The 23,073-nt window shown below is 33.6% G+C and overlaps 1 protein-coding gene across 1 annotated transcript in view; it reads left to right on the forward strand.

Annotated features, from left to right (window-relative positions):
* LOC143342821 (uncharacterized) overlaps nt 1-23,073 on the forward strand; it is a 249,076-nt gene that overhangs the window by 166,846 nt on the left and 59,157 nt on the right. The window contains exons 16-18 of the mRNA XM_076767086.1: nt 4,290-4,429; nt 14,856-14,958; nt 20,733-20,758. Of these exons, the coding sequence (XP_076623201.1) occupies nt 4,290-4,429; nt 14,856-14,958; nt 20,733-20,758 (269 nt within the window). The remainder of the gene's footprint in view (nt 1-4,289; nt 4,430-14,855; nt 14,959-20,732; nt 20,759-23,073) is intronic.

The raw sequence follows: 23,073 nt of genomic DNA on the forward strand, positions 1-23,073 counted from the left end.
ACGATTAAGTCCGCGCTAACCATGGTTGGGGGTTAGTAGCGCGAGGAACCTGAAAAGTTCCGAACGGGTCAAGAATATCGGACAAGATCAGGTCTCGAAAATTTCACGAATTTTTCGGTTTTCTTTGGCAAGTTCGTGAAGAAATACAAACACATACGTAGGTAAACACAAAATTGTCATGTGTAAACGTGATAGTACGCTCTTGTCTGTAAGTCACCGTGACGAGATGTAAATTATAAAATGAAACTAACACTTATTTATTCATTTCATTATAAAAGATAACTCATATCGTATGTCATGGACTTCACCAAAATGTTAGCGAGCAATTCAAAATTTTCTTTCCATGAGTATAGTCTCGTTTGAAAATGATCCTTCAAATTAATGATAGAATTTTATCAACAGTTCATTCATTTCATTATAAAGGATAACTCATATCGTATGTCATGGATTTTACCAAAATGTTAGCGAACAATGCAAAATTTTCTTTCCATGAGTATAGCCTCGTTTGAAAATGATCCTTCAAATTAATGATAGAATTTTATTAACAGTTCATTCATTTCATAACAAAGGATAACTCATATCGTATGTCATGGATTTTACCAAAATGATAGCGAACAATTCAAAATTGTCTTTCTGTGAGTGTAGCCTCGTTTAAAAATGATCCTTCAAATTGATGATAGAATTCTATCAACATTGTTTTTTTACTATTTTTTTTATTAATACCATTTCAACCTTTGTATAATATTGCCCTTCAGTCTTTCGATTTTAAACGCGTTTATCTTCAAAATTTGTACTTGCTTACATGCTAAAATTTCATTATGCATAATACATTATCAGTGGTTTAAATTAAAATTTAATTTTATCAACTTCAGTAATTTTATCATCTTATCAATTTCAGATACAGAATATGCAATTTTGCGAATATTCTATCTGATTGTGTATATCGAATTTTTATCTTGTATGCATTAATATTTTATTTTAATGTATACAAAATCACGTTATACCCTTTTTGTGTGAACATTTATCTATGCTGTTCACTATTATTATATAATGGCTTATGTACCAGAAAGGATCTTCATTCTATTAATAAATTATTATTACATTACTATTGCCATAATATTACTAGACAGTAATTCCAGGTAACTACGTTATCCTTGCTTGGTGACGCACAGTAACTCGGTTAACTTGATTTAAGAGTACAGCAACGCGTTGAAACGCGTAATAAATTGGTTACATTAACGTAACTTATAGTTGTCGCTATTTCAATCCCTTATTTCAAGTAATTCATACAATATCGTTTTCATTAATGGTATGAATGTGATCATTCTCACAAAAATACATTATTTATAAAATTAGTGACTATTTATTTATGTCCAATATAACATAAAACCGTCCTTACTCGTTGTTCGTATAATAAATGTTGACTAAATAAATTAATATGTCTTTCTTTGGTTGCAAGAGACAATATATAAAATGTTATTATTTGCGACCTTTCGACCAATCTGTTAAGCTCTTTTTAAGCATAACTTTAAGCAAAGTTGATAAATTGCTAGCACAATGAAATATAAAAATGTTGTACTTAATTAGTAATTTTATTTCAGATTTTATTAAAATTGTATAAAATTAAAAAGCAGGTTCTTCATATTCATATCTTTATCGACAATTTTTATTAATTCAACCATTTTTGTATTTTTTTTTTGAAAAAAAATTATAAAGTACTTTTTTTTTGTTTTTAAATTTTATATTTATTATAATGTATCTTTACGCTTTCCACGCTACATCGATACACATTGCAGTATCCTATCTGTCGTTTGAGAGAAAAAACACAAGAAACAAATTATTCGTTCAAATTTTGTAGTAATTTTTACTTATATAGTCGGGATTTCTTTACGTTGTACGTCTGAATTATTGGATTAAACAATGAGAGCCAGAATGTAAATGCATTTGACTGTAGAACGCTTAAGAATGCTATGTCAATTTATTGCTCAGTCCACAAAAGAATTTCACAATACCGTGATATCGGGTTTTTAATTAAAAAAGGATTACTATCGAAGAACTATTTTCAGCTTAATTCATCACGATAAATTTACTCTCGTCCTGTATCCAACGTTGAACCTAACTTCTCTGATACAACGCGGAGGGCATCGAGGATGTTGTCGAACTATTAAATCGGATTCCAAAAGCTTTTAATTACATATCTCGAGCTTCCTTAGCGAGGCATTTCGTAACGCGATTCGCAACTTTTCGCGAAATCCCTCTTTCAGTTTAATTAAAATTCATAAAGCTATAAACAGTATTGTCATGAAACTACAACGAAGCGTGCGTGACCACTAATTGCTAGAGGACTGGTCGAAAATTGATCGTGAACTAGTACAATTTGATCTGACAATAAGTATCGTGTGGATCGATATGGTTACTTTTTGTAACCAGTGTGATTAATTTCATTTACTTCTAGTTTTTTCACTGTCACTTGACTCCCAATGAAACGTTAGTTAACAAAGTCTTGCAATCGTTGAGTAATGGCTTTTTATCGGTACAATCTTCTTGTAAGAAAATTAAAAGATATTCTTTTATGGGAAGAATGGTTTCTTAATTAAAAAAAAGGTTATTAATCCTTTAATTTTGTTAACACTTTGAACCCAAATTTTTTTTTAAATGTATTAAACGTTATTCCTCTTTCCAAATGCATATTAATCTATTTCATCACAAATGTAACGAAATTGCAATAGAAACTAAAAATCGATAAAATAATGCAAGTTTGCAATGAAATTAAATTTTTTTTCTTTTTGTGTAGAGAGCAATAAATAATTGAATCTATGAAAAAAGCTCAAGTATAACATTTGCATCAGGAAATCATCTATTTCCATTAAGGAGTGTCTTTTAAATCTTTATATTTATATTTTCTATTGGTTCATCAAATTGTGGCTTCGCCCTAATAGCCAGAAAGCAATGCAAATCATGTTGAAAAGCAAACTTAATCCTGGATTTATTCTTAATTGCTACTAAACTTGAAGATCTCGCTTTGCGAAGATGTCTAGTTGGAATTGGTAACAAAATTTGTTTTGCTTCCCTCGTTAAAACGGGCTTATCGGGCTCATCTTCTTTACACCACAATTTTTAGTATGAAACAGGAAAAAATTTTGAACTTAATTTCTTTTTTATGTAAAAAGTTATACGTTTAAAAAGATATTTGATGATATATTCAATCGATATTTTAGCTGAAATTGTTTTCATACACTGTTCTCAATCTCCCATTTAATTATATAAATTTAATAATAACAAATTTTGCTTAATTAAACATACATTTGAGGGATATTGAAATAATTCGTCAAGAAGAAATTTCTAAATACGATGTGATCTTACATTTTCTTTAACGCGTTAATCGTTAGTGTGTTTACTCCAAATGAATTAAAAATGGCGTTAAGAACATAAATTATTTTAGATTAATTGTTTCTGAAAAGTTCATAATTGCCCAATTTTCATTTTTTTCCTATAATCATTAGTTTCTGAGATATTATATCAAATATGTTTTCCACCCTTCACTTTGGGGTGGTTTTTATCCCTTTAACATGAAAATAAACTGATAAAAGAAATACACGTCTAATATTGTTGGCTACTCTACAGTTTTGCAAAGTTTCATCAAAATCGATCATTATTACTTCCAGTGGTTTCCTCGTTAGATCCGATGGTTCTGCTGATTACTTACTGTACCCTTTCAAACTTCATCAATTTATGTAGGTCAACAGCCAAATCTTATCCAAGCGAACTTTATTGTTCAAAATATAATACCACAATTAAGTGAGAATATACAATCAAGTTTGTTTAAATAATCAAGACTGCTAGACCAAAATCGTGCAATTTTTTAAGACCAATCACTTTGATTTTAGAAAATTCTAGACTGCATAATTTAAAATTAGTCTCAATACTTATTTTCGTAAATTCACTAAAATTCATGAATCCTATTCAAACTTATTTTCTTCAACATTTCAACTAGAAAATGAATCGTTTTAGTCCTGTTACCCATATATGGCAGACATAGTGTTAAACAATGAAATACTTGATTTGATTTAAACGATCCAAGCTAATCTTGACTCGCCTTGTATTTCCAAATACTTGGACACATCTACTACCACCACACTCCGTACACGAGTAACAAAATAAAAAAGGAAAATCTTGAAGAATCCTAAAGCTAGAGTCAAACACCAGGTCGCGTCACGTTCGCTGACCATCCTATCAAAACGGGGTAATTTGTTTACCATACTCACGGCTGATTATATTACTATTTCCAGACACCGAGAATCCGAAAGTTTCGACGTGCCCGACATCCTTTGAAGTGCGGCTAAGCTCCGGTGAACGAAATCGCTTAATATTCTGGCAGGAGCCAACGTTCACCGACAACGTCGCCGTGGAGCGGATCTACAAAACGAGGGTGAGCAGACATCGAGTTCGAGTGTAATCCTCGGTTGCGCTGTGTCTCCGTTTCCTCCGAAATTTTGCCCGTTTGATCTCGGGAAAATGACCCTTCGCGACCGCCCCTTTATTTCACCGCTGAACCGTTCATCCCCCTCCCCCTCCCCTCGATCCACGTCTCTCCCTCGCAACGTTCCTTTCGACCCGTTTTTCTCGCGAGCGGTTTATTAAAACTTCTGCTCTAACGATCGAACTTACCAATCTCTCGCTTATCTCCGCGCTAAGATGCCCGCCATTAATTATCCTATCGTGTCTGGAACATGAAACTGGCGAGGGCGGAAAGAAACTGAAAAGAAAAGAGCCAGTGAGAGGATCAACTTCTCCTTTTACCTCGAGTTCCACTTTAAAACGTTTTAAAACGACACTTCGGTCGCTATTAATGGGTTATTCGGTTTGAAATTCGCGCCAACCGCGACCCGCCATCGAGGTTCATCGAGGTTCAACAGACGCTTCGGATTAATTCGAAGAAGAACATCGCTCCAAGTATTTTGGAAGTCTTGACGGATTTGAAATTTTTCGAAGCATCGATTAACCAAACGAGGAGAAGTTTTGAACAAGATTAACGTGAACTATCTAAGTTTGAGCAGTTAAATCATTCTTAATGACTGAAGTAATGAAAAATAAAATAAAAATGGTATGTCAGATAGAAATTACTTCTTTCAAATGTATCTGACAAATTATAAAATATTTTTCTATTAATTTTATACAATTTTGTATAGAATTAATTTTTTCAAGTGAAATCCTATGAAACAGCTTAATTCATTTCTTTTTAATACAAGTATAACTGTGCTATATACAATCCAAACATTTAATAGTTTTGGTACCATTAAAAGCAAGCTGGCAAGGTAGTAAAGTTAAAAGATAGCCTGTATAATTGATGGTTTGCTACATTTTATACATAGAAGAAGTAGTGTGGTGTAGACATTCTACCGCTAATTCAAATGTTGGCGCCTTATGCGTAGCTTACCGTGGGGGTCGTTAAGGTTAGGTTAGATGCGCGTCGACGACGCGAGAGCAGTGTCATTATGACGAGAAAGTGTGGTTAATAGATCAAGTAAAGCAAAAAGAACAGTGGAATAATTATACTGATAATAATATATCTTTTGAGGTGATAATGATATGTCTAACTGAGGTGTTATGGTTCCTGGCAGAGTGTTAGGTTTATTGTTTACATGTCTTAAAAATGTAGTCTATTGTAGTATTATTTATCACTTACCTGTAGTGTTTAATACCTTACTATTGATATCACATAAAGGTAACTGTTAGATTTAAATTTTTGAAGAATTTCTAATCCGTCAAATTTACACGAGACATTGAAAAATGCATGACTTTGAGTTTGATTCGAAATAATTTTAAACAGAACAGTGACTGAACTTACTTGCACGAGAGTGGTTCAAATGTCCGTCACTCATCAAATGTTGGCGCTTTATGCGTAGCTTGCCGTGGGGACCGTTAAGGTTAGGTTAGATGTGCGTCGACGACGCGAGAGCAGTGTCGTTACGGTGAGAGGTTAATAAATCTAGTGAAGCTGAAAGAACAGTGGAATAATTATACTGATAATAATATATCTTTTGAAGTGACAATGATATGTCTATGTTATGGTTTCTGACAGAGTGTTAGGTTTATTTGTTACATATCTTAAAAACTGTAGTCTATTGTAGTGTTATTTATCACTTATCTGTAGTGTTTAATACCTTACTATTGATATCACATAAAGGTACCTATTAGATTATCTGTCAAGATTGCACGAGACATTGAAAAGTGCATGACTTTGAGTTACATTCGAAATAATTTTAAACAGAACAGTGACTGTGAATTGGTTGACTTACACGAGAGTGGTTCAAATGTCCGCCACTCATCAAATGTTGGCGCTTTATGCGTAGCTTACCGTGGGGACCGTTAAGGTTAGGTTAGATGTGCGTCGACAACGCGAGTGCAGTGTTGTTACGGCGAGAAAGTGTGGTTAATAAATCAAGTAAAGCAGAAAAAACAGTAGAATAATTATGCTGATAATAACAAATCTTTCGAGGTGACAATAACGTGTCTAACATGTCAAGATTGCACGAGACATTGAAAAGTGTATGACTTTGAGTTTCGTTCGAAATTATTTTTAACAGAACAGTGACTGTGAATTCACTTACTTGCACGAGAATGGATCGAATGTCCGTCACTCGTCGCGGCAGTAACGCGATTACGTATTCGTGAATTGATCAGACAGGCGATAATTGGTGACCTGTAATTGGCTCCTCCTACGCGGCTAATAAATTGGCACTTCCAAACGTCGAAGCAAATTGCTAAGTTTCCTCGATTAAAACTGCCTCCGGTTGAAGAGGAAGGACCAGACTCGAGGTTTTGTCGTAGATGGCAGGTACGAAGGATTTTATTCTTATAAAACTCGAAGTTGCGTGCAATTTACAAAAATTTATAGCTAGTTGCCGCAGGGATAATGAAAAAGAACAAAATTATTTTGTAACATCATGCTTGTAATTGTGTGACTGATTCGAATAGAAACAAGATTGAAACTTATAAAGGCGATTTAAATATTCAGACATCTTTTAAAATTTATTAAATATATTTGTTTTTTGAATAATAAGTAAAGTCATCAGTAACTATCATTGTTTCATATAAGTATTTTGTATTTCGTAAGTATCAAAAAACACGTAAAGTGTGATTTTCGTGAGGTTGAAATAAATTTATTTTAACGTCAATATTTAAATTGAATAAAAATATTTCTATTTTACGTGGAGAGGGTCGAGACTGTTCCATATGGATTTTGATAAAATTCTAGTGTCACCTTTACGCATGGATTATGAACAAAATTTTAGACGTAGATGGATTTTAATTTTCAAGGCAGAAAACGATGAAGTTTGTGACATAAATTTTATTCTTTTTTCTTGAAACTTTAACAAGTTGTAATTTATTATTAGTAAAGTAATTTAATGATATACATTAACGGTAAAAATATGTTTTCAATTATAAACTAGGCTTTTTCATACATTACAAATATGAAAGCTGTTTAATAATTAAACTTTATTTCGTAAAGATATCAAAACTTCCAACTCAGCAGAACAGCAAACCCCATTAATCAGGAAAACAAACACACGCACACAAAAAAGCGAAAGGAAAGAACTTAGCTATCACAACGCCACATAGCGGCATCACTTAATAACAAAAAAGGCGTGAAATTAAAAAGGAATATTCTAACAAAAGCAATCATTTTTCTTGGGATATTAATTATTGTAGTCAAAATTTATTCTATAATTTATTCTATAATAAAATAACAAAAAAGGCGCGAAATTAAAACGGAATATTCTAACAAAAGCAATTATTTTTCTTGGGATATTAATTATTGTAGTCAAAATTTATTCTATAATTCCGAAATTCGATTTAAGTCCTTAGTTTTATGTTCATTTCTATCATTAACCATTTTACTAACATTAAATAAAAAATTAGTTGATAGTTAATAAAACAATAAGCAAATTGATTCTAATGGATTTGAATAGATGCTCTTAAAAATAATTCAAGCTATCATGTACGAAAACGTGATACGTTAAAAAATTTGAGTCTGTGCAGAGTAGTATCGACCCCCTTCTCTTTAATTATCGTTGGCACTATAAAGAAAAACCAATTAACCAATTAAAGTAATCATTTCTCGCGCACCCAGTTATATGGTATATCGAGTCTGACGATTCGACCAAACCACTACTAAATTGAAACCGAGTATCTTTTTAATTATTTTTCCACCGTGTCAAGACATCCTTGACTGACTTGATTAAAGCATGTCTCCTTTCACCATGACACGAGTCTCGGGATTATTATGTTCGCGTGTCAAGTTGTAGAATTATGGTAAAGAAGAAAATAAAAATGGAAAAGAAACAGATTCGTGCAGTTCGATCGCAATTGCAAATAGACGGTTGTCAACTTTTTAATATTGGCAAATATTTGTGTATAACACTTCGAGAACGCAGTTTGCCATTTATATTTTGAATATATAGAACGGTATACAGGGTGTTCGGCCACCCATGGGAAAAATTTTAATGGGAGATTCTGGGGGCCAAAATAAGACGAAAATCAAGAATACCACTTTGTTGATTGAGGCTTCATTATAAAGTTATTAATGTTTAAAGTTGCTATTACGCGCACGCAGCTGTTCGCAGATTCTCGTTCTACAGCGGGACTTTAAACGTTAATAACTTTTTAACGAAGCCTCAATCCACAAATTAGTATTCTTGATTTTCGTCTTATTTTGGCCTCTAGAATCTCAGATTAAAATTTTTCGCGGGGTGGCCGAACCTACCCCTGTATATACAAGGTGTTCCAGATTTTGAAAGTCAAATTTTGTCAGTATTCTCTATGGATATAAATAAAACAAAATATTATACAAATTATTTCAGAAAGTTGGTGCCAACCTTCAGAGGTATGCAGTATTTATCTAAACAAGCAAAACCGTCTTAACACATTGGCAATTGAAAAGTTATGTCTATGTTTGTGTTTATACTAATTTTATAAAATGTAAAATCAAAGCTAACATAGCAGACAATAAGAGTTAATTTTCGAAAGGTATACTTATTTAGATTATTTTAATTTCTTTTAAACTCGAATTATTTGATCAACTATTACATTTCATTTACTTATAGTTTTCTTTACACTTGAAGAAAACAGTAATCTATAAATTATTTCGTAAGGAGAAATATTTTTTAGTAACACTGTGATTATACAGAAAATAGTCTTCAGTCTTGAATAGAGACATAATTGTGCTGTTTTGGAACTCGTGACTTCAATTGCTTGCAAATATCCCTAAAATTAATGCAAAAGCAAGGCAGTACTACTCCATAACGATTTTTCAACAGAGTAATTACAATGGGTATTAATAACGAGAAAATTATTGGAGTTTTCTCATTATCTCCGGTGAAACAAATTTTATCTTTCGACATTACAGTATTCTAGGTATAATTTGACAATGATTAAAGGACAATAATGTTTGATGGCTTGTACTGATTCATTGCACACATCGTATAAATCTCCTTTTTTTTCGCGTTTTTGAAAACCGTAGAGTTTTAAAAATACAACTTTGATATAGTGAGTTGGAATTCAATGAATCGACGAAGATACGGACCTTTGAACGGTGCGCAGACACGAAATCGCACTTACGGTGCACATTTACGTCGATCTCTGGTTACAACCTTTTCTCGAAAATTAACAGGTGCTATCGTTTCATTTTATGAATTTCTATTCGCGTAAGTGCCCTTCGAAATACAATATAAACGTGCTCTAACTATTTTAAGTGTACGAAGAAAATTAAATAATTACGACAGTTTTATGTTTTTAAATACACGATCATCTGTTTCGTCTCAGAAAATAACGAACTTCGAAATACAATATAAACGTGCTATAACTGTTTTAAGTGTACGAAGAAAATTAAATAATTACGACAATTATACGTTTTTAAGTACACGTAGGAAAACACGATCACCTGTTTCGTATCAGAAAATAACGAACATAGTAATCACAGACCAGAAATTCTTGTTTAGTCGAGGATATGAAAAGGGAAATATGGGATGTTTATTATTACAAAAGTTCAATCAATAAAAATCCACAGTAAATATGTAGTGCCTGAAAAGGTATCTAGTTTATTAGTTTGTTTATGAAGTTATTCGACGATTTATTGCTGCGATGTTTGGTCAGCAATGCACAAAATAATAATGAAAGTTCTAATTCCGTTTCGACCGTTTCCAAGCGTATTTAGCGTGCTTTAATGATCATTGAAATTGTAGCTAACTCAGCAAACGAATTGTTTAATAGTGGATTTCATTCGGTTTGAAAATTATGTCTTTGATGAGACTGGAAGTTGACCCATAAATCAGGACTTTTGGTTTTGAAAACTCTTCGACGTTGCAAAAAAGGCGAGAATTTTTCCAGCTCGTTCGTATTGAGATAAATAAATGTACTAATTATCGATACAATTTCTGACAAAATTTTAAGTAACGATAGAAAATTGAATAATAATACAAACAATATTTTTTCCTTTTTTTTTAGAAAAATAGTAGTTTTTTCTATATTTAAAGTTTTCATTTTTGTCGCTATCGTTATTTGTTTGCAATTTTACTACGTTGTTCTATCTAACATAACGATTACACTGTAGCCAATATAATATTTTATATTATATTTTTGTATTTAGATAACTCTTATAAATCTCAGTAATATTTATTTGAAACATTTCTTTTTTATTCACTTGTCGAAAGACGAGCCTTTTTATGTAATACAAAGTACATGTCGGCTTAAAAATTCAATGTTAACGAATAAACGAGGAACGAGGATGTTGAAAATATGTTTTTGAAATATCTCGAAATCTAGATGACATAGGCAAACTTTTTTTAAAATCGTCATAGTTTTGAATGCAGAATTCAATCCCATAAGACGAACAAAAAATTCATTTTTCTAAAAAAATATATGGAAAATTCGAGTTTTTGTTTAGCACTTCACAATGGATACCAACGGATAAAAAAATCTGTATCAAATACGTTTTCAAAAACTATCTTTCTCACATTAAAATCGATGCGAGCGGGTTTGATATATGCTCTTGTTAGTTCTGTTTCAAAAACCTGCAACAATGTTAGTGATTCACCGCACGGGGAAAAACCTACAAAAAAAGTAAATGAAAATTATAAATGAAACAGACATGAATCGAAATATTAGATATTGAAACATCGACCAACTACGTATGATGTTCATGAGCCGCGAATTCATTTTTCTAAAATTCTAAAAGTTTACAAAAAAAAGAGAAATGAAATCGAAAATTGACAATCATGGGTCACTGAGATAAATAATGAAAATGAACGTAAAAGTGTCTGTTTATTTTCGAGAGACCCATATAAGATTACACGAAGCGCGTGATTTCATGCCTGTGCGTCGTTCTATTGAAAAATTATTCATTTCTTACTTTGCTCGTTGAAAATATACGATGTTAACTAAATTTTAATACCTTTTTAAAGTATTACATTTATTACTTTTTTAAATAAAGTAAAACTCAGCTAAACATCAGATGCTATCACTTATATTGAACTAGGAGCAGTCGAATGCATTTGTTTTCATTGCATTACAGTTAGAAAAACGATTAAAGCCCCGTTATAACTGTATTATTGGCGTACAAATGCAATAACACATTCATTATTTGGTGAAAGTACGTAGTAATTCGTCAATAATAACGTTTAGATGCTTGTGAACAAGCAAAAACACAGTTGTTTTACAGAGAAACAAAATAAAACTCAGCTGAACATCAGATGCTATCACTTCTATTGAATTAGGAGCAGTCAAATCCAATTTGTTTTCATTGCATTACAGTTAGAAGAACGAATAAAGCCCCGTTATAATTGTATTACTGGCACATAAATTAGGTAAAAGTATGTGGAAATATGCCAATAATAACGCTTAGATACTTATAAACAAGCAAAAACACAGTTGTTTTACAGAGAAACAAAATAAAACTCAGCTAAACATCAGATGCTATCACTTCTATTGAATTAGGTGCAGTCGAATCCAATTTGTTTTCATTGCATTACAGTTAGAAAAACGATTGAAGCCCCGTTATAACTGTATTATTGGCGTACAAATGCAATAACACAGTCATTATTTGGTAAAAGTACGTAGAAATTCATCAAAAATAACTTTTAGATGCTTGTGAACAAGCAAAAACACAGTTGTTTTACAGAGAAATAAAATAAAACTCAGCTGAACATCAGATGTTATCACTTCTATTGAATTAGGAGTAGTCGAATCCAATTTGTTTTCATTGCATAAGAGTTAGAAGAACAATTATATATACTTGTGAGGCTGCTTTGCTGCGGGTTAGGAACTTGTGAGAATCTCGTGGGAGGGTTGAAAAGGAAAGGAGGGGGTGGCGTTTCGTTCGGGGCCTGCTAGTGAACTCGTCAGTAAGGCTTTCTAGCAGTCCCTGCCTTAGACGACTGGGATATTGGAAAGTCGATCGAGGAATCTATGTATATACAGGGTGGGGCAGTAACTATTAGCACCTCAGATATCTTGGAAACTATAAGTTTCACAGAAATGTTTGCTAAAGTAAATTACACAGTACGAAGGGCGCTATTGGGTGGCGATAATACTTTTTTTGCAGGTGGAGGTACTTCGGACATTTGAAGATCACATCCATTTTTTTAAATGGATCGGTATGTTTTTGCTTCCGTATCACGATAGAGGATCTTAAAACGAGTTCAACGACCTATTACACAAGGTCATTGAAGGTCATAGAAAGTAGAGAAAGGCGATAATACTTACGGTTTTGGTAGTAAATGAAACATACGTATTGTCAACAGTAGAGGAATGCGTAATGCTTACCGTTTACTTCACTGAGAATAAACACTGCTTGAAGAACACTTTAATAGTTTGCAGAGTAAGATAAACATCATAAGATTAGTATCGATAAATCGGTCAATCCGGCACGATGTATTCGTTTGAAGAGCAGGTTGATATGCTTCTTATTTATGGCGAATACCAACAAAATTCTGTAAGGGCGAAAAACTTGTATGCTGAACGATATCCACATCGGTCTCAGCCTTCGCGTCAAACATTTAAAAATGTGTATGATAAACTTAACCAAACCGGTAGTTTAAGTGTTCGTAAAAGTGAACGCCAGAAACGAGTAATTAACGAAGAAATGGAAATCGGTGTGCTCGCTAGTGTGTCTAGAAATTCTCATATTAGTTCACGACAAATTGAACGCGAATCTGGCATTAGTAGGAGGAGCGTACTTCGCATTTTGCACCGTCACAAATTTCATCCGTATCACGTTAGTCTTCACCAAGAACTGCATGGGAACGACTTCATGAATCGCGTTGAGTTTTGTCGATGAGCTATACGTCAGATCCAAAACAATGAGCTTTTTTTTAATACCGTTTTATTTACTGATGAAGCAGCATTCACAAATCACGGGAATGTTAATTTGCATAACATGCATTTATGGGCAGCGGAAAATCCACATTGGCTGCGACAGGTTGAACATCAAAAACAATGGTCTGTGAATGTATGGTGCGGTATCATAGGTGATAAAATTATTGGGCCTTATTTTATCAATGGAAATTTGAATGGCAACGTCTATGCTAATTTTATGAAGGATACATTGGGTCTTTTGCTAGAAGAGTTACCTTTATTTACACGACAAACCATGTGGTATCAACATGATGGATGCCCAGCACATTATTCATCGATTGCGCGAAGGGAACTCGATGAAAAATTTCGAAATCGTTGGATTGGACGCGGCGGTCCAATATCGTGGCCAGCTCGTTCACCAGACATAACACCTTTAGATTTCTTTCTGTGGGGAACACTGAAAGAGAAAGTGTACAAAGAAGTACCAACTACATCTCACGATATGCAACAACGAATTATTGCAGCCTGTGCATCAATAAGTTCTGACGCTGTAAGACTTGCAAGTCAATCAATCGTAAAAAGAATCCAACGGTGCATTGACAGTGATGGTCATTATTTCGAACACCTACTATAAACATGTTTCATTTACTACCAAAACCGTAAGTATTATCGCCTTTCTCTACTTTCTATGACCTTCAATGACTTTGTGTAATAGGTCGTTGAACTCGTTTTAAGATCCTCTATCGTGATACGGAAGTAAAAACATACCGATCCATTTAAAAAAATGGATGTGACCTTCAAATGTCCGAAGTACCTCCACCTGCAAAAAAAGTATTATCGCCACCCAATAGCGCCCTTCGTACTGTGCAATTTACTTTAGCAAACATTTCTGTGAAACTTATAGTTTCCAAAATATCTGAGGCGCTAATAGTTACTTCCCCACCCTGTATAGCAACCTAGGTGTCGGTCGAGCACTTGTGAGAGCACAAGCCCTCTAGTGGCGAGCATGAGAGGCAATGCCACATCCCCGTTATAACTGTATTATTGGCTTACATGTGCAATAACACATCCATTATTAGGTAAAATTACGTAGAAATGCGCCAATAATAACATTTAAATGTTTCTGAACAAGCAAAAACACGGTTGTCTCGCAGAGAAACAAAATAAAACTCAGCTAAATATTCTAGAGCTTGTCGTACCACGAATTTCAATGAAACGCAAAAGCAAATAAATGATTTTCACCGGAACGACGGGAAATCCTCCTCACTTGGCGAAAGATCAGAAGGATCATTCGGAATTCAAGGATAGAAATTCATCGCGTCGAGGAGTGCGAAGTTCTCAAACGATAAGCGGCCCGCGATGGAAACGGAACACACATCGCGTGCACACATGCTTCTCGATAATAATTCCGCGCGGCGTGCTATCGCGGCGTTCGTATTTCAATCTCAAAGGGGACTTCGGTTCCTGGCTATCGAAAGTTAACTCGCGTATATTCCGCGCAGGAACCCGGACAACTGATGTACCCAGGCATTCACAACGTGCGCTACATCGCTTCCGATGCAGCCGGAAATCGAGCCGAATGCCATTTCTCGATACACGTGCGAGGTAAATTTATGTAACGCGAGGGACGGCTGCGGCCGTGTTGGCCAGAGATCGATGATATCGAGAAACGACGTCCATCGAGCGCTCTTGTCGAGGAAATTGCTAAGCATTCAGTGTATTAGACGAGATAATCGACGATTGTGATTAGAGGCAAAAATACCCTCTTCTGTGTAACGCTAACAAGGGGACACGATGTGTTCGACCTTGATTTCAACGTGCTTTTACAGAATGATAGTAGAGTGATTCCTTTTGGTATATGCTAAATACTAAATATAAAAATATTTAAAAAAATTCGATTTATTTAATATTAATAATTTTAAATTATAATTTTTTTATTGAATTAAATTTAAATTCATGACAAATGCAGTGATAAGGAATAAAATATATATTATTTAGTTCCAAATAAACACTTCGACTACCACATTACCCATATGTGTAACAAGATCTACCTATGGAATTAGTAAAATTAATTCCTAAGTTGAGATGTTGAGGGAAATAAATTTGGATAAGATTGGTGAATTTTAGCAAAGTTATAAATAATAAATATTGAAACAAATTTTAAGTTATGCAGTTTACAATGGTCTAAAATCAAAATTTTAGTCTTGCAGAATATTATACGGTTTCGATTTAACAGAAACATATTAAAGAAAGTATACTTTTTGGCTATTATCTTCATTCTACAGGGTGTTCGGGTACCCCTGGGAAAAATTTTAATGGGAGATTCTAGGGGCTAAAATAAGACTAAAATCAAGAATATCAATTTGTTGATTGAAACTTCGTTAAAAAGTTATTAACGTTTAAAGTTGCTATCACGCGCACGCAGCTGTTCGCAGATTCTCGTTCTACAGGCGGGACTTTAAACGTTAATAACTTTTTAACCAAGCCTCGATCAACAAATTGGTATTCTTGATTTTCGTCTTATTTTGGTCTTTAGAACCTCTCATTAAAATTTTTCCCAGGGGTGGTCGAACACTCGGTATTTTGTGTCCATTATCTGCATTCTATGTTATGAAATATACTCAAAGTTCGGTCATTTGATCGGTAGAAAGGGGTATATAGGAAACGTGGGTTTACAAGAGAAGGACACGAACTGTCTGACTTCGATTGTAATGTGCTTTTGTATATTGACAGTAGAGTGATCCCTTTTGGTGTATGTAAAATATTAGGTGTAGGTATTCAATACTTTTTAAAATATAAATAATTAAACTGGGACAATTATAAGTTCTGTATAACCTCATCTATTGACAGGATGTCTCGTGAAATTTAATATTAATTCAGTTCGTATGTTTCTGCGTATATTATGCAATACATTTAATTATTCACGCTACCTCCAGGCCGTTACACAGAAGATTCGGTGCGTAATTAGTAATTATAGTATGTAAGCGTCATTAGAACCTAGCAAAGGCAAGTCTCCTAGATGCTACAATATTGTAACATCAAAACCGTATGATATTCTACAAGACTAAAATTTTGATTTTAGACCATTGTAAACAGCATAACTTAAAATTCGTTTATTTATTTTTTATAACCTTGCTAAAATTCACGAATCCTATCCAAATTTATTTGCCACCGCATCTCAATTAATTTTTCTAATTCCATAGTGGTAAATCCTGTTATGCACATATGGGTAACGTGGCAATCGAAGTGCTTTTTTGGAACTAAATAATATTTATTTTATTCCTTGTCACCGCATTTGTTACGAATTTAAATTTAATTCATTCAGTAAAATAATTTATAATTCAAAATTATAATAAATAATATTAAATAAATCGAATTTCTTAAAATAAGTTTCAAATTATAATAATAATAAAATTACATTAAAGTAAGGCTTCTCGATTGCACATTTTCTTCTACGACCCGTGTACGATTCTACTGGTTTCAGAATAACAAACTTCCCAAGTAGAAATTGGGAACTGAAGATTCTCTGCTTTCCTAAAATATAAATCGTTCAACCGGTCAGATGACCAATTTCATATTTTTCTTAGAAAATAAGTGAATATTGAAAAATTTATTGTACGTATACTATAAGAAAAGTCGTGTCTTTAAATGAAATTTTAAATTCATTATCACGATAAGTTTAGCATTAAAAGTATATTTAATCGTTATAAGTTTACAACCATCATCGAAAAACGAATACTCATCAGTTAGTCAGGTTGTATCCTAACATGCATGAATCTCAAAACATAATGAAAAAAGTTTATATAAACATGTGTAGCATTTCATCTTGTTCCGGGGTTACAACCTTTTCTACATTTCAACAATTCTTAATCACAAATTGAGATAGTATCACTGATTCTGTATTAAATTGTGTATAATGTTCGACGAGTCCTTGCTGTCTTTAATGGCTGATTAACTGATCAATGTTATGTAATTTCTTGAGTAACCAAAGTAAATTATTTGGTAGAAATTCCATCAGATGTATAAGGAAATTGCATGTCACGACCATTACAGAGGGATTCTACACCTTAGAATCGATAGAGATTTGGTAAAAAAGATTGCTGATAAATTATTACTACAGTTTCTTGCCAATACTCGAACATTCTGCCACTGAGAATGGCGCAATATCAATTTTTGATCGCCAAACTGTTGATCTGACCACTAAAAATTGCGTCAATCTGGAACTTCTTTTGCTCGAAGCCGTACACTCCCTGGACTGAAGAATAATTTCCTTCCATTTCATCGATTTCACTTTGCAACTAATATTGTATGGCTGGAAAACGTAAAAACATTTTCCAATAAAGTTCGTTTAAAAATTATTGAAAATTCAATATCGTTCTTCAAGAGAACATCTGGTTTCTTCGTCTTTTTATTCTCGAGATGAGTAAAATAAAATACAATGGAAAAATTTGACTTTACAATAGTGATTTTTAGACCAAAGTTAATTGTAATTGTTTTTTTTTTTAAGGAAATGTGTTATACAAACATAGATCCTAAAACGTTTCCTTGTTAGAGCTCTTTCTGTGTACCAACGGTGTATAAAACAGTTCTTATGGTTGTGAGTAATATTAGTGATAACCGTATATATTTATCAATTATTAGTGAGACAATACAATCGATGCAATTAAAGTATTGGTCATCAGAATCTCTACTTTTTGCTACCTTTCAGGCAAAGTTTTGTTCTCTGAATGAAGTCGTCGATCTGTTATTGAAATTTTGCTTAATTTTGAAAACATTGCGTTGGTTTCATTAGCCAGTAAAGATGATATTTCGGTAAATTCTCCATTCGAGATCAAATAGTATTTTTCTGACCCGAGAAGCACCACGTGGCTTTGCGTTAACGTAAAGCAAAGTGTCTTTCATGTGGCAGAAGTCACCTCTTTAACCTTGCGTGCCATGTTCAAACGATTCAATTACTAACTATAATATTCACCTGTGACCGTTTCACTTGGTCAAAGAAGCTTGTGATACTTCCTCCTCATATCACCAGATACACAGTTGTATCGTGTGTCTGCGAATGCTCCGTCTTGGCAAGGCTTTGAACGGCCAGGATTGACCCACGATTTAGGAGCATCGTTATGCGTCCAGTTTATTTCCTCTGTTACGATTTCTCACAGACAATTCTCCTTTTTCTTTTTTATTAACTCTAAACCTACCGCGACCGGTCAAATGACCGTTTTTTAAACCTCATTTAGAATTTCTAACACATAATATTATTTTAGTGCCATTTAACTTCACGACTTTTCTTATAGTATACGTACGATGAATTGTACAATATTCATTTCTATCCTTATTGTTTGTTTTCTGAGAAAAATATGTAGTCTGTCCACGACTGATCATCTGACCGGTTCAACTATTTATATTTTTTTGTAAAAAACCGAACAAAATTTAGTATCAAATTCTGGCTTTACAGCTTCCGATGTAAATAGGAATGTATATGTATATATAGCAAAGACGAAAGGAAAGAATCTTCAGTTTTCACTGTCTTAGAACAGTCTAACAACGCGTATTACAAATAGTAAAACGTTAAACGCGTGCAGTTCCGAAACCACTAGTGCTTTTTGCATAATTGAACCACCGTTGGCAGCGGCAAAGTTTCTCCTTTAAAATGGTTTTTGGTTTCTGACGATCCGACTTTCCGTTTTCGAGATATCGTAATTTATGTAAAGCCCACTATCTACGCTCTCGCCGCCTTAGAAATGTGTATTAACGCGTATTGAAAATACTAAAACTTTAGACGCGAGCAGTTCCGAAACCACTAGTGTTTTATTAGTTATTGAGCCATTGTTAGAAGCGGTAAGGCCTCCCCTTTAAAATGGTTTTTGGTTTTTGTCTATCCGACTTTCCGTTTCGGAGATATCGCAATTTATGTAAATGGTAATTTTTTTAATTCGATTATCTCTGTCTCCGTCTAACGCGTCGGGCCTCCTTCTCGCACGTTGGCCCACTGACCGAGTGACCGAGTGACGTAGTGTTTACTATTTACTACGAGCATGTGCGGTCAACGACCCTAACAAGACCGTAGTAAGAAAGTAAACAAACGTTTTGGACCCTTATATCTCCGGAACTAGCCACCGCATCGACTTGAAATTAAAATCGCTATATCTCCGGAACTAATAAAGCTATCGACTTGTTCGAACGCTCATTTTAAAGGCCATTTCATTCTCTACCCAATGACTATACCAGCTACTATAATTTTTGCTGTCTTCTATATTTATTTTGAAATTTACTTTGACGCTACATACCCAAAGAAGTTTCTGCAATTCCTACTAATTGTGCGATTAGTGTACGATAAAACTAGTATATAAATTGTTTATTTAATTGAAAATGAATTTAAATACAAGATGTTTGCGTAATTACTAGCTAGCACTTTTTCTTAAATAGTTATTTTCTCTAGAACTAACTATCGACTTGGAACAGAATTCGTTTTCAAGGGCGTTTTATCTTCTGTCCAATGGAAATTAAAGAATCTTTTAACATAAAAGAGAATGATATCTTACGAATAAACATTGAAACACAACTTTCTATACATATAATGCAAAAATTAGAAGTACGTTACCTCGTAAAAAGAGAAAAAGAAAGTCATTTGATCGGTCATGGTAAAAATGGATGACATGAAGTGGCGGTAGATTTAGTGTTAAAATTAATTCAACCCCTTTTTCTTTCTTTTGAATTTTCCTCATAACAGGCAATCATTTTCTTTTAAAAATATTTCCTCAACTTCGAAATGATCACTTTAAATCCTTCGAATCAAACCTGAAACGTTTTTTCTAAACACAAAATAACTATCTCCTCTGAAAGTATGTTTGCAAATGCTTCGTTTAAAAGATATTGATTTCAATCTCTATAACTCACTGAAGAATAATATCCCGACGATAAGTATGCCATTTTCAACTACTGTAAATAGAACAAAATTATAAGCCACATGAAATAAAAACACGTATGTAACTCGATTTATTCTGTTTCTCTCTAAATCCTAATCAGTTTGAGTAAAAGATTTTTACTTTGATCAATTAAAACAAATAGTATTCGTAGAAGAAAGTACCTGTAAAGTTTTAATCGTACGAAACGATCAAATATTTCAATCGGACAAGAGCGTTCATTCAGCCGGTGGTTCGATATTTAATCGACTCCAACTAATTACTTCGGTTTAATAGATTCAACGGAGCGCGAGTCGCCCATAAAACATTCGCAAGGAGTCGCACCTAATGGATAAGTCGCCTCGATAAGAAAAGAATTATGCTTTCGTCGGAGTCGGGTGAAACGACGCCTCGATATCATCGATTGGCCGCGATGGAAAACGATTAATCGAACTTATCTGGTGTCCCGTACATTTTCAGAAGCCGAGCTACGCCGAGATTCCGAGGTGAGCTGAAAGGAATCGCTGCCCGGGTTTCACGGAGCCTGGATTGGCTTTGTAAACCGATGAAATTCTGGCTGGTTCCTTTTTCGTCGTGATACATAACTTTGTTTTGCTCATTCCCAGCCCCCTCTTCCTTGTTCCAAGCCATTGTGAAACTTCAACGTTGTATCCCGCTCACCGTTATCGTACATTTCACTCCTTCCAAACACCTATCGACTTTTACATCCTATCCTCTGTTCATTTCGAAAAATTATTCACTGGTTCTATGCGTAAGGTTTTCGCAAAGAAATTTTCTTTTCTTTCTTTCTTAGGTATCATTACTATCTATCTGTGATTAGAGAAATTGGAACAAGTTGTAGGTCTTCTCTAAGCAAAGATATTAAACATCGATACTAGCGAGAACAATCTTCCGATGGATATCATTTTTTTCTGTTCGTTTCATCATTACACTCTTCTTTACACTTTTAAATAGTGTAGCAGTTTTGTGTTCTCGATTGAAACAAAACTGTTTTAAAAAATTGTTTAAAAAAAAAATGTTTACCAAGATACCTTTTCACTATACAGGGTGTTCGGCCACCCCTGGGAGAAATTTTAATAGGAGATTCTAGTAGAGGCAAAAATAAGACGAAAATCAAGAATACCAATTTGTTGGTGGAGACTTCGTTAAAAAGTTATTAACGTTTAAAGTTCCGCCCGTACTGAATTTTTTTTCTCGAAAGTGAGTAGGATTTCGGGGGTATGTCTATTCACCAAAAATTATTGTAATTGACCCCCGCAACCGAAAATAATTTTTCCAGAACGATTTGAAATTTTTTAATTTTGTCGAAAAATTTCACATATTCTCGAATTTTTTTCTCGAAAATGAGTAGGATATCGAGGGTATGTCTATTGACCACAAATGATTGTAATTGACCCCCGCAAACGAAAATAATTTTTCCAGAACGATTTGTAATTTTTTTTTTTCGTCGAAAAATTTAGACACTACCTCCTGTCGATTTTTCTTAAAAATTCGTTTTTGATTTTTAGTAATTTCGTTTAACGTCCTACAGAAAAGTTGTCTAATACTTTTTTGTAGGTATCCATGGGCTCTACTTCAGAAAAAAGTTTCATTGAAATATATTCGCTATTGTAGGAGTTATGATTGTTTGAAAATTGGATCATTTTTATGGGGTTTTTCTCATTTTGCGGTGTCGAGGACCAACTTTTCGAATATTTTTACGATTTCTACATATTCTACACCAAAATACGCGTAGTTTGCTTTTTTAAACATTAAAATTGTCCAATTCGTTCAGAAGTTATGACATTTTAAAGATTCGCACGAAATTTCAGGGTTACATTTCTGGCCAGAAATTATATTTTCGGTAAGGAATTTTTTTCTCGGAAATGGTTAGGATTCCGGGGGTATGTATAATGACCAAATATGATTGTAATTGCCCCCCGCAACTAAAAAGAATTTTTCTAGGAGGATTTTAAAAAACTTTTTTTCGTCCAAAAATTTAGGCACCTACCCCCTGTCGATTTTTCTTAAAAAATCGTTTTTCATGTGTAACTAGTTTGGTTGACACTATACGAGAAAGTTGTCTAATACTTTTTTGCAGGTATCCATGGGCTCTACTGCAGAAAAAAGTTTCATTGAAATATATTCGCTATTGTAAGTGTTATGGTTGTTTGAAAATTGGACCATTTTTATGGGGTTTTTCTCATTTTGCGGGGTCGAGGACCAGCTTTTCGAATATTTTTATAATTGCTACATATTTTACACTAAAATACGCGTCGTTTGCCTTTTTGAACATTAAAATCGTCCAATTCGTTCAGGAGTTATGACGTTTTAAAGATTCGCACGAAATTTCGGGGTAACATTTCTGGCCAGAAATGATATTTTCGGTGAGGAATTTTTTTCTCGAAAATGGTTAGGATTTCGGGGGTATGTATAATGACCAAAAATTATCGTAATTACCCTCTGTAACTAAATATAATTTTTTTAGTATGATTTGAAATTTTTTAATTTCGTCTAAAAATTTCCGTACCTACTCGAATTTTTTTCTTGAAAGTGGCTAGGATTTCAGGGGTATGTGTATTCACCAAAAATGATTGTAATTCAGCCCCGCAACCAAAAATAATTTTTTCAGAATGATTTGAAATTTTCGAATTTAATTGTTAATAACTTTTTAACGAAGCCTCCATCAACAAATTGATACACTTGATTTTCGTCTTATTTTGGCCTCTAGAATCTCCTATTAAAATTTTTCCCAGGGCTGTCCCAACACCCTATATACTGTTCCACGATTAAAATTATCAATCGACGATTTTGTAAAGGA

The sequence above is a fragment of the Colletes latitarsis genome, chromosome 6 (assembly GCF_051014445.1).
Source record: "Colletes latitarsis isolate SP2378_abdomen chromosome 6, iyColLati1, whole genome shotgun sequence".
In the NCBI taxonomy this organism is placed as follows: domain Eukaryota; kingdom Metazoa; phylum Arthropoda; class Insecta; order Hymenoptera; family Colletidae; genus Colletes; species Colletes latitarsis.